Here is a 12,474-nt window from a genome sequence, read left to right as displayed (position 1 = left end):
ATTCGAGGGTCAGGATTCAGGGTTAGATACATCATTCTTTTTAGGTACCATTTTTTAGAGGAACAAAAACTGTATTCTTGCAACCAAGATTGCTGTTCCTGATACATCAAAAACAATGAACAATGAAGGTATATACATATATGAGCATGACTTTAGAGTCTTTATTGGAGTACAACTAAAAGAGATTTCTGACTCAAAATGTCAAAATGCTTCGACAGACGCTTCCTACGGAAAAAAAAATGTCGTTGCTTATCTTTTCATGACAATTAGTCTTCTTTTCGAAGGCTTGGTTACAAAACAAAAGTGATCAACTTGAATATGATCTTCTAAAAAAAAAAAAAAACATATTATGCAGTGCATAGAGACTTTCGAAGATTTGCATGGTGACTTTCTAAATACATTATGCATGGAACGGAAATGAAAAGAAAGAAAAGAAAGGAAACTAACGAGAGATGATAGCTGCAATCAATACCTGGTGATCATTTGCATAGAAAGGATCCCAGAGTTAGGAAGGTGTCCCTCTCAAACAGCCAAAGTCTGGATAAGGTCAAGGATATATATATATGCTTAAGTAATAGTGTTATTTACTAGAATACAATACTAAGAATCCATTGGCAGCCATTAAGACTCGTTCTCTTTTTCGCATGTGTATGTAACTAGGTTTGATCATAAAACAGCGGAAGCAAAAGCATAAAGAAAGATATAAAAAAATGAATTCAGTCACGTTTTCCATCCATTTTTAAACTCAGCGCAAAGTTTCTTACTCGTTCAAAGTACACAATTATTATGTCACCAAAACATTCTTTAATTCGTGTTATTCTACAAGCCTAATCTATACTACTACTATCCTCACTTTTTTAACAAAATTTCTCATGGTGACATAACAAGAAACGTCGCATTTTGTCTACAATGTCAACTGCTTCCGGAGAGTTTCAAATTGTTGTTAATTAGTAATTACTGGCAATTAATTACCCAAGAAAAATCACCTAATGGATCCGTCAATTAATTATATATATATATATATATTTGTTTAACCATGCATGCTAATTAAATATGGTACATTACTTGTTTAAAATAAATACAGTACATTACTCAGCAAAAAATTAATAATTTGAATATTTTAATCCAATTGATTTATATAATCATCCTTATATTTTATAAATTTAAGAGATATTCAATAAATTTAAATTTTAATTCTCAATATCTATAAATTTTTATTTTATTTCAACCTACAACCTTCACTGTAAAAAAATAACTTAAAAAGAATTAAATTGTTAAATTATTAAATTTGTTGGCCGGTATTGTGGGGTCTTTTATACAAGAAAAAAAAATTTTCCTCCTAGTGTACAGTGCACCGGATCGTGGATGGCCCAGCTAATTACTAAAATTAAGAACTACAGTGAAGTATATAACTTGACCATCTTAATCAATTCTGTTTATCGATTATTCACAAATTGGACGGTTGTGATTAGGAGGTCCACTGGTTTTTGTTATGGATACATTTCTTCATTTTCCTCAGGTCCTACCGTTCTCACTTCTCATTTCAGTGATTAAAATAGTATATACTTATGTTATCTGATTGATTGATTGATATAATCATATATAGCTTTTCTCGTTAGGTGCTTGAAATAATTTTTGCACGAGATATAATGCAGAAGAAACCGGAAAACAATGAAGTTTAACAGTGGGTATATCTCCTTTTAGTAGATATATTCAATCTATTCATAAATTATACTCCATTGATTTATCCACAGTTGAAGGTGAAAGAGTTGCTGTTTAAAGGCATGGGTGATGGGTTTCTCTCCTTTGTTTGAGAGCTATTGGAATGCATCAACTAGGACAAAACAAAACATTCCAACAGTCAATGAAGCAATAAAAAAGAAAGATAAGCAAACAACTATTTATGAGAGAGAATAGGCCTAACGTTTTTTTTTTTTTGGAGAAAAAAATAAATGGGAAAATTAGATTAATAAGAGTAAAATTAAAACATAAATTTCCAGATATATGATTTTTAAATTCATACTCCATAGTTAATGCTGATAATGTGAACTATATATTTATGATTCATTTTTAAAATTTTAATATATATTACTATCACTATAATATTTTAGTAACTATTGACTTTAATTGTTAGGAAACTAATAACTAATTGATTAAATGATTGATTTATGATGGGCTTGGGTAGCTGATAAGTAATCCAATGATGAGATGATTTCTGAATGATTGATTATATATATCATGATGAAAAGCTGCAAAGAAACACCTTAATCAATTATAGGACTTTCTTAATTAAAATTATCTTAATTTGAAGTCATGATGTTTGTTAGGAGATCGTCAAATGACATGATTTGATTTAATAAATGAATCCATCAAACTGAGGTTTCCTTGATTGTTTGTTATTGTTGGGTCATGGAAGATACTGTGGAAGCTCTAAAAGGACAAAGAAAAAGAACAGAAGGGCCTTTCGCTTTTGTTTATAGTAATTAATTGGAATTTTGTTAAAAAAAAATTATAGTTAACTATTAAAGTAATTTTTCTTTTGGAACAAAAAATTAAAGGGGGTTTACCGAGAAATATAAACAAGAAAAAGACAAAAATAAAAAATAATAAACCAAACTAAAAATAAAAAATTTAAGCTTAACTTAGATGGTTGTAGATATGATAATCAAAATTAATTTATATTAATAATATTAACCAACACATAAAAAATAAATAAATAAGTACCGTTGACAAATATTATAAATGAGTATGACATTTTAGCCCCTAATTTCAAGCTTTGATTCCATTAATGACGGTGGGGAATGATTAATAAAAACTAGAAATACATATGATACTTGCGTTGCCAATTGACTTTAATTAAATGATGTTCCAATTGTTTTTATATTTGATAAAAAAAAAATTGTTTTTGATTGACTAATAAGATGGTTTTCTAAATACGATGGATTGCCTACCGACAGATTCAGTTGACGAGGGAGATTGTCTCAAATCCCCCAATGAGCAAGCTATTGTCTGCCAAACGTTAGCCTCTATCTGCAACTTTAACACAGGTTTGTGGTCTTTGGTCGTTCGATTTGTGTGTATAAAACAAATGGATATCAGCCCAAACAATATATCCATTTATATTTTAGGCCTCTTGGGCTGTATTAGAGAAGTAGAACGGAACAACCCAAAAGGTACTGGGCCAAAAAGAAAAACCAAAAAACACCTAGAAGAGGTTACTGCATTTTTTTTTTGTTTGTTTTTGGGCTAAGAGTGCTTCTTCAAGTTCGAGATAATATTGATTAGGTTATGGGGGTGAAAATATGGCGTCAAAAATTAAGGTAAAAAAAATTATTTGTTCGGGTAGGAACTGTGAGATTTACTGGATATGATAGCTTACAAGGCTTTAGAAGAGAAACATAGCCAAGTTTGGCCAGTTTTCCGTTGTTCTCTTAGTATGGTTTAGAAACCAATAATATATAATATTATGGATGTGATATATTTAGATTAGATAAAACGAGCAGTCTCCAGGCTCTGCTGGAAAATCAGAAACACTACTTGATTCAATCCAATCTCTCTCTATTTACGAGAATTAGAAGTCTTAATTGAAGACTGATATCTATTATTTAGAAAGAACAGACAACGGAATGTATTAGAAAAAGAATCGATGCAGTCATTGAAAAGCACATTCAACTTTCAAGATTAAGTTGACAACAGTTAAGTGGTTGTGAGTTTACAGCTGAATATGACATTAGTTCAATGAATACCCTACAAAGTATAGTCAGGTTTTGGCAATATACCATTTGACAGCAAGCAGTTAGATCCCATGAAGCCAAAAACAGAGGAAAAAGAATTATGGCCACTTGAACAACTTCTGGCAAAGAGCACCGGCTGTAGAAACAAAACGCCGACTCAAAGTCAATCTAGATAGAAGCATGTTGTCTTTTGAGATCATAAGATGCTCAAAAGAGTCGAATTGGTTGTCTCATTAACACTTCCATTTGTCAAGAAACCACCTGCTATTCATAGGAAAAAAGCAGCTTAGTGTCAGAATGGATCACAATTCATTGATTAAAACCAATCAAAGTGACATTTAAAGAAGGTTGACCTAAAAAGTTAATAGACGCAAGTACCTGACTGCTATGTCTGCTGATAACAAAAGAGAATAGAAGGATCAAAATGTAGCTTGTTCAAACTACTGTCAAGAATTGTCATCCCAGCTTAAACAGGATACCAGTGAGTATTGATGCAAGCCTATCTTCTTCTTCATTTCATATTGCTCCTTCACTCGAGGGCAGTCCACTATTTGAAGGAAACAAAGATTGACTGGCAAACTCTCTTCTGGTAAGGCTAAGAGTCCATGGCATCTTACAATTCTCAGATATTTAAGGGAGTTAAGATGCTGGAGAGCCCGTCCCACAACCTTGAGCTTTGGCAAGTATTTAATAGAAAGAGCAGTAAGAGAAGAAGGAAGCATCCTTTCTGGAAATGACACCTGACCAGCATATCCACCAATGATCCCAAGATTCTTAAGAGCGTTAAGTCTGTCAAAACCCCATTCTGACATAGGCTTGAGATTTCCACAACTATCAACCACAAGACGCTCCAGTTTAGTGGGCAGTGCACCTTCAGGGAAGGACTTAAGATTAGGGCATTTTCTTACTGTCAAGTCTTGAAGTGATGTAACATTATGAACCGATAGAGACTTCAGTTCATAGCATTTGCTTATATGAATTTTTCTCAGGTTAGTGGTTGGGAACCCCCCATCTGGGAATGACACAAGGCGGGGACAAGATATGACAGTCAATAAGCACAGTGATGTGAGATTGTGAATGTCCTCGGGGAAATTCTTCAAATTCACACAACCAATAATTTTCAGTTCTCTAAGCTTTGTGGCGGTGGTTGCTGTGAATGTTCTTAATCCAAGAGAACAGAGGGATTCACATGACTCAATCAACAAAGATTCAAGAGAATTGTTGCACTGCATCATTTCCTCAGGTAAGCACTCCAGTTTTGAGCATGTACTGAGGGAAAGGGTTCTTAGTCTGCCAGGCAACTTGCATCTAGGAAACGATGTGAGAGAATTAGAATTCCAAACGCTTAATCTTTCAAGAGACATATTCTGAAACATCCCTATGGGCAGGGACTCTACTTCACTGCTAATCCAGAGATCTCGAAGCTTGGATGGGAACTTCATTTCTGCTGAGGATTGAAGGAGCGGGCATGCCCAAATCTCTAACTTGTTGAGAGCTGTGAGTTTGTGCATTTTGAGTGGCAACTCCTCCAGTTTTGGACAGTTGAAAATCAGTAACTTTTGTAAAGAAACAAGATGTTGCAAACCAGCATCATCCATGAATAACGTCTTGAGCATATCACAAGCACGTATCTCTAATTCTTTGAGTGTTGTTAACTGTTTGAGTAAACATTCTGATAAGCAGCTGAGCCTCTGAATTTTGCAAATGTAGAGAGAGGTAAGTGAACGGAGACCAATGGCATTTCTTAGCAGCATCTCATCACACTCTTCCAATCTTAATTTGCAAAGTACTGGAGAACTTGGAAGTGCAAGCAACCGTAAACATCCACGCAGATGAAGCTGCACCAAGGAGGGAAGGAGAGGGGTCAATTTGCTCAACTTGGGGCACTCATGTATGGAAAGCTTGCGGAGGTGTGGAACCTCTCCTCCTTCCTCTGTAAACAGCATGTTTAATTCCTTGCAACCAATTATTCTGAGTTCCTTCAAGGAAAGAAGGCAGGTGGGCAATTTTAGCAACTTGGGACAGTGATCAATGGAAAGTTCAAGAAGTCTGGGAAAAGAGATTTCCTTTTCTGATTTTCCTGTTGGTGTAAGCTTCTGAAGTTCAACTAGCTCTTCACAAGATTCAATAATCAATTTCTCTAATGCAGCAAAACGATGACAGATTCTCCTTAACTTAGGACAAGCTCGAATTTCAAGGTGACGAAGAGAAGAAAACTCATCCTTTTCAACTCCAAGGGATGGCCACTCCAACAATCTCAGCATGTTGCTTAAAATTAGAGTCTCCAGACAATTGTATCTTGGAGCTGGAAGCCTTTTTCCGTGGTAGTAACAGATGGTCAGTTCTTTCAGTTTTGTCATTGACAGTATTATACCTAGCAGATCTTCTGCAGACTCTTCATGTTGCAAAACATGGATTTCCTTACTCCATTCTAACTCCAAGGCACTGAGAAACTGCTTATTCTCGAAATTGGCTTCAATAACATCTCTAACATCAAGCACATTTTGCAACCCTGCAATGGAAAGCCTACCTTGGAGGTGCACCAAATTCCTCAACTCCCTTATCCCAGTTTCAGCATGCTTTCCCACAATAAAGCTAGACAACCTTTGGAGGCTTACCAATTTTCCAATTCCAAGTGGCATCTTCGTCAAGCTGCTTTGACTCATATCAAGATGTTTTAAATTAATTAAGTTTCCAATGTCAAAGGACAGTTCAATTAGAGAATGACAACCAACCAATAGCAGTGATTGCAAGTTATAAAGGGTACTTGTTGATTCAGGTAACCTTCTCACTGAAGTGTAAGATATGTCCAAATACCGCAGGTGTTTTAAATTTCCAATGGACTCTGGTAAATCAGTAATTTGGTAACTGTTCAGAGATAACACCCTTAAATGCTTGAGTTTTGGCAGCAGTTCAAGTAGGATCTTTCCAGGTAAGTGGCTAAACTTTCTTCCACAGCCCAATGCTAGTAAAGTCCTCAATGAAATCTCACCATCATCAAAGACCTCAAACTTTGAAAAAGGTTCATAGTAATCACGAATGTATGACAAGTGACGACCAGTTTTAGGAATCTTGTATTGGTTACCACCTTCCAAGATATCCTCCAACCTAAAACATATTCCTTCAGAAACAGCTTTTGCTAGATCATGTAAAAGACCATGCATCACGTATACTGATTTGTCAGGACTCCTTTGTTGAAAAAATGACCTTGAAAGCAAGTCATGGAAGTACTTCCTAGCTAAGTCCTCCATCCTTATTCCTTTTAGCTGTGGCACAAAGCCTTCTGCCATCCACAAAAGGATAAGCTCCTCATCCCTAAATTCATAGTCTTTGGGGAAGATTGAGCAATAAGCGAAGCATCTCTTTAGATTAATAGGGAGATAATGATAGCTCAATTTTAAAGCTGGAAGAATACCACTATCATCTGACAAATACCACACTCTGCTATTTAAAATTTCACACCATTCATCAACATTATGCTTACAGCGTACAAGACCTCCAACTGTTGATGCAGCAAGGGGCAAGCCTTTGCACTTCTTCACAATTGCCCTACCAATGGTTTCCATTTTGGGACTTACACTAGCGCAAACGTCAAAGGCATGTTGCTTAAACAACTCCCAACAATCTTCATCAGATAACAGCCCAAGATTGTGATCTGGGACAGTGCGCATGATAGATGAGACGCCTGTATTTCTGGTTGTTATTAAAATCTTAGAACCTTCTGCTCCAGCCCTTAAAGGTTTCCTTAAACTAACCCATTGACTGTAATCTTCATTCCATACATCATCTAGAACAAGTAAAAACCTTTTGCCTATCAATTTTTCCTGCAAATTTACTTGAGGGTTGTTTAAGTCATTGGATGTGGGAGTTTCCTGGCAGAGTGACGCAATTATTGTTCTAGTTATCTGTTTCATATCAAATTGATCAGAGACATAAACCCAAGTTTTCAGGTCAAAATAATCCTTCACTTTTTTATCATTGTATATAACTTGAGCTAGAGTCGTCTTGCCAACACCAGCCATACCAACGATGGGTATCACAGAGACCCGGTTAACACTATCTGCTGCATCTGACAATAACAACTGAATGATCTTCTCTCTATCATTATCTCTACCGTAAATAAAAACTTCATTTACCAAGGAAGTCGTCTCTGGTCTTTTTCTAACCCGTGAAGAGCTCTGTTGAGCAGCATCTCTCAAACCAAGAGCATCTTTTTGTTTCACAAGGTATTCTAATGAATCGATAATTTTCATAATTTTGGTCTCTGTCCCTTCCTTAAAGTTTCGAAGAGTGTCAGAAATCATCTTACGATATTTGGAGAAGATATCCCATACCTTTCGGTTGAATTGAGGCTCAGGTTTCAACCGCTGCTCCAGAGCTTTGATTGCAATCTCATCCAAAACGTCCTCTGCATCATAGACTGCATTTTTGAGCAGTTTTAGCCAAGCTTCAATGTTGGGTTTCTCAAACTGCTTTTCCTCAGCATCGTTAACAACTGAACCCACAGTTGATAATGTCAACTTCAACTTTTCCAGTGAATCGTTGAGTTCCCCTCCTCGTACAAAGTTTACGAACTCTACAGAGAGCAACCTGTCTAACAAAGTCTCCAAAAAAGTTGAGAGAACTGCCTCTCCAACAACATCCATCACCATGTTTTCCAAGTGGATGAGCTGAGAGGGTAATTGAAGAGAATGGTTTTTGCTGTGAAAAATAACAAACCCAAAAAGACTGCTATCAAAGTCAAACCAATTGGCTGCTAGGTACCGGAAGGTGGTATATGTTATTTATATGCTAATATTATTTCACTCTAATACTAACCATAGTCTACAGAAAGAGCTAATTTTTTTAATACATTAATACCATAAATTCAAATAAAATTAATTTTTGCAAAATAATGGTCTTACTATGATGTTGGCATCAAGCCACGTTGGAAGAATTTATGCTATGCATTACAATTTTTTGCGTGACTCAATACTTAATCGACAAAGGGTATGTTTGGCTAAATTGGAACTTAAAAAAAAAATTTTTTTAATAGAATTATTCTAAAATTGTTATAAAGAAAAATTAAAATAGTGATTGACAAATTTAATTAATAAACGTAGAATGTTAAAAAATAAATTTAATAATATTTTTATATTTTTAATAGGTAAAAAAATCAATTTTATTAAATTAAATCACAATTTTTTATGTGAAAAACAATAAATAATATAAAGAGATATTTTTACTAATTAGAATAAAAAACCAATGAAATTAATAGAAAATTTGGACAAAATAAAAATAAAACAAAATAATATAATCCTCCTTATAATTTTATAAATTATTTAAAACGAAAATAAAATGAAAAAATTTTATTAAATATTTGTTATTAAAATTAGTATTTCTAAACAAAATTTAATTTATAACTTTTATAAGAACTCAAAATTTTTAAATTTTGACCAAACAGTTAAGTTCTGCTTTTACAATAAATAAATGCTTCCAAGAAACGAACAAACCATCCAATAAACAATAGCCAATTTGAGCTTCTTACTTTCTTGGTGCAGGGGAGGGGCGGTTTCGCCGAAGTTGTTTCCAACTCAATAAACAAACATAAAATGCGGATAACCATGTACTAAAATTTGCTCATACGCCAGCTTTTGCAACAAACACCCTCCGTCCCTTCTTCGAACTTGGCTTGGCTCTCTGCCCATGGTCTTCGTTATCCAAAATCTATCCTTCGGCATTTTCTCACTTGTTATTCGAGATTTTTTTAATTAAGAATTGTCTGGGGGCCAAACAAGTGCTGCAAGGGGGTGGATTATCTGTGGCTAGCTAAATCAAGATGAACAGTGATGCGTTTACTAGAATGGGTAGCTACTTACAAGGAAAATACAATATAGTCGGTGGCTTAGGAAATCAATTCAATGTATGTTATAAAGAGAAAAGGATCCACGCCAGCAATTATTGGCAAGCTGCAAACCCTTTATTCAAATTTCTCCCCAAGTTTATGTTGCAGCTGTGCATCATTATACTGTTCAGTCGTACTTTAATGTTCATCCTCAAACCTGTTCGTCAACCTCGCTTTGTTTCTGAGATTCTTGTATGTATATACAATTCGATTTCAATTTCTGGGGTTCTTTTGTTACCAGCAAACAAGTAGTATTTAATTTGATTGTTCCTCGTGAATGTAGGCAGGCATTGTGCTAGGCCCAAGTTTACTGTCGGATATTGAATGGATATCAACGTACATCAACCCTTTTGAGGGGGCCTTGTTGCTGGAGACGATGGGGTACCTAGGCGTCACTTTTTATATGTTCCTAGCGGGTCTTGAGATGGACCTAACCCCAATCCGGAAAATGGGAAAACCAGCATGTAGCGTTGCCATTGCTGGAATTATTTTACCAGGATGTGGAGGAATGGTATTATATTACCTAGTGTGGAAAGCGCGAAAAGAATCACCTGAAGAGGGTGGCTTCTTCTGGGCGATTGCCCTTACTGTCACAAGCTTTCCGGACTTGGCTCGAATGCTTTCAAAGCTCAAGCTCATGTACACGGATCTTGGAACAACGGCCTTGACTTCAGCCGTTCTGACTGACCTGGCATCTTGGCTTCTTCTTGTGGCAACAGTATCTATAGTTAATGTGGAGGGTCAATTGTACAAGATAGTCCCAACTGTGGCTGTCATGGTAATATCTTGGTTTGTGATACGTCCACTCTTTTTATGGATGATTAATCGAATTGAAGCAGGAAAAGATTCGTCCATGGAAGGTCAATATGGCGATAAGCATGTTTGTTTCATTCTATCAGGGGTGCTCCTTTGTGGCTTGATCACAGAATTATGTGGGGTACATTCCATGTTCGGAGCCTTTATGTTTGGACTGATGATACCCAGTGGAGAGCTTGGGACTCAGATCATGGATAAAATTGAACAATACGTGGTTGGGATTCTGCTGCCCCCTGTCTTCTTGGTTGCTGGGCTGCGAACCAACATTAAATATATGTCTACGGGATTTCCTCCTATGCTGGTGGTCCTAATCATACTTGTGGCTTCCTCTGTCAAAATTATGAGCACTCTTCTTGTCTGCCTCTACTTAAAGTGCCCATTTCGAGATAGTTTGGCCCTTGGAGTCCTTATGAACACCAAAGGCGTTATTGCCATCATTGTTCTTAATGAAGGCCGAAATTTGAAGGTTTGTTTCAAATTGCTTTACAATATCATTATACTAACCCTCGAATTGGTTCTAAAATTAGTTGATCCCATGCCAATATATACCTCATACTAATTATAAGACATACATGGTTAATTTCTTTCTCTCAGGATTTTGACCAACAGACTTTTACTTGGATGGTTCTTGCCATACTAATTATGACGGGTTTGGTTGGTCCAATTGTCAGTTTCACTCACAAGTCCAAAATGTATTTGAAGCAATGCTATAGGAGAAATTTAGAAAGGAGCAAACTGGACTCTGAGCTTCGAGTCATGGCATGCCTTCATTCCAGCAGAAACCTTTTTGGCTTAATCAATCTCTTGCATATTTCAAATGTGACAAGAAAATCCCCAATAACCGTCTTTGCCGTCCATTTGGTTGAGCTCACAGGACGCGCTTCTGCAATGCTAATTTTCCATGATAAGATTAAGATAAAAGATATAATTGGGAACAAACCTAATCCCACTCGAGAAAAAGCAGAGGCGGAGCACATAGTCAGTGCTTTTGAATCCTTCCAGAAGGACAACGATGCAGCCATTGTTCACCCCCTCACAGCTGTGTCCCCTTACGCCACTATGCATGAAGACGTTAGCAACTTCGCGCTAGATAAGGGCGTCACTGTCATTTTACTCCCATTTCATAAGAATCCAAATGGCCTTGGGGGATGGACGGACGTAAACAGTCAGCATCAACAAGTGAGCGAAAATTTGCTAGCAAATGCACCCTGTTCCATTGGCATACTTGTGGATCGTGGCCTAACTCGACATCTTCCTCTAGAGTCACAACGTGATCGTATGCGGAAGTTTCGCACTGCTGTGCTCTTTGTTCAGGGACCTGATGACCGAGAGGCACTGGCTTATGCATGGAGAATGGCAAGCAATCCAGGCCTAATGCTAACTGTAGTAAGATTTATCCCAGGAAAAGACCTGCTTGAGTTGGAAGAGAGCAGTGTAGCAGATGATGATGACGGTGATTCAGAAGTGTTCTCTGCCATGTTTGAGAAAGAGAAAGAGATACTACTTGATGATGATTACATAAATGAGTTCAGATTTAGAACAATGAATGATCATTCCATTGCTTACATGGAAAAACCAGTGAACAGTGGAGACCAGATTGTATCAACCATAAGATCATCTTATAATGATTATGATTTGTACATAGTAGGTAGAGGATATGGCATGCAATCCCCATTGACATTAGGGCTTTCAGAATGGAGTGATTGCCCGGAGTTGGGAGCGATTGGGGAAACATTAGTATCATTGGATTTCTTATCGTCAGCCTCAGTCCTGGTTATGCAACAATCGGCTCCTACCCCTAGTGTATCGAAGAACATGAGCTCTACCTCAAAGAAGGGGGTAATTGGAAATAGCGGGCAATCAACTGCTCAACGATTTTTTAATCATAGAAAATGAGATTATTAATTACTGATCAAATTATTTGAAATGACAAAAATCAAGCTTTTATTTTCATATGTATGTATGTCTAATATTACCTTCACAGGGAAAAATTATACACACATAACAATTATACAAAATTCATAATATAATTTGACAACA

The 12,474-nt window shown here is 36.3% G+C and overlaps 2 protein-coding genes across 3 annotated transcripts; one reads left to right on the top strand and one right to left on the bottom strand.

The window, feature by feature from the left end:
- Window positions 1–3,650: 3,650 nt before the first annotated feature.
- LOC111305866 (putative disease resistance RPP13-like protein 1) lies at window positions 3,651–8,468 on the bottom strand. 2 transcript variants are annotated; one of them, XM_022903728.2, is made up of 2 exons: window positions 4,113–8,468; window positions 3,651–3,998 (listed from the first exon to the last, which is right to left on the bottom strand). In XM_022903728.2, the coding sequence occupies exon 1, from the start codon at window positions 8,384–8,386 to the stop codon at window positions 4,181–4,183; it is 4,206 nt and encodes a 1,401-aa protein (XP_022759463.2). In that variant the 5' UTR covers window positions 8,387–8,468; the 3' UTR covers window positions 3,651–3,998; window positions 4,113–4,180. The 2 variants fall into 2 exon arrangements, with proteins under 2 accessions (XP_022759463.2, XP_089607165.1); XM_089751039.1 differs by having other exon boundaries at window positions 3,657–3,995; window positions 4,113–8,467.
- Window positions 8,469–9,339: 871 nt separating this feature from the next.
- LOC111305845 (cation/H(+) antiporter 15-like) lies at window positions 9,340–12,474 on the top strand. The gene is made up of 3 exons (XM_022903708.2): window positions 9,340–9,810; window positions 9,902–10,900; window positions 11,029–12,474. Exons 1-3 carry the CDS (start codon window positions 9,553–9,555, stop codon window positions 12,328–12,330), a joined length of 2,559 nt encoding a protein of 852 aa, XP_022759443.2. The 5' UTR covers window positions 9,340–9,552; the 3' UTR covers window positions 12,331–12,474.

Source organism: Durio zibethinus, chromosome 21, assembly GCF_047325235.1.
Source record: "Durio zibethinus cultivar Kanyao isolate XHJ-2024 chromosome 21, ASM4732523v1, whole genome shotgun sequence".
In the NCBI taxonomy this organism is placed as follows: Eukaryota; Viridiplantae; Streptophyta; class Magnoliopsida; order Malvales; family Malvaceae; genus Durio; species Durio zibethinus.
The sequence above is the reverse complement of the archived record's forward strand: the minus strand, read 5'-3'. Positions and strand labels throughout refer to the sequence as shown.

Excerpts from the sequence above, each read along its gene's own strand:
- LOC111305866 (XM_022903728.2), bottom strand. The coding sequence starts at position 8,386 with ATGGTGATGGATGTTGTTGGAGAGGCAGTTCTCTCAACTTTTTTGGAG.
- LOC111305845 (XM_022903708.2), top strand. The coding sequence starts at position 9,553 with ATGAACAGTGATGCGTTTACTAGAATGGGTAGCTACTTACAAGGAAAA. Across the intron at positions 9,811-9,901 it reads GCTTTGTTTCTGAGATTCTT|GCAGGCATTGTGCTAGGCCC; the intron begins GTATGTATATAC and ends TCGTGAATGTAG. Across the intron at positions 10,901-11,028 it reads ATGAAGGCCGAAATTTGAAG|GATTTTGACCAACAGACTTT; the intron begins GTTTGTTTCAAA and ends TCTTTCTCTCAG.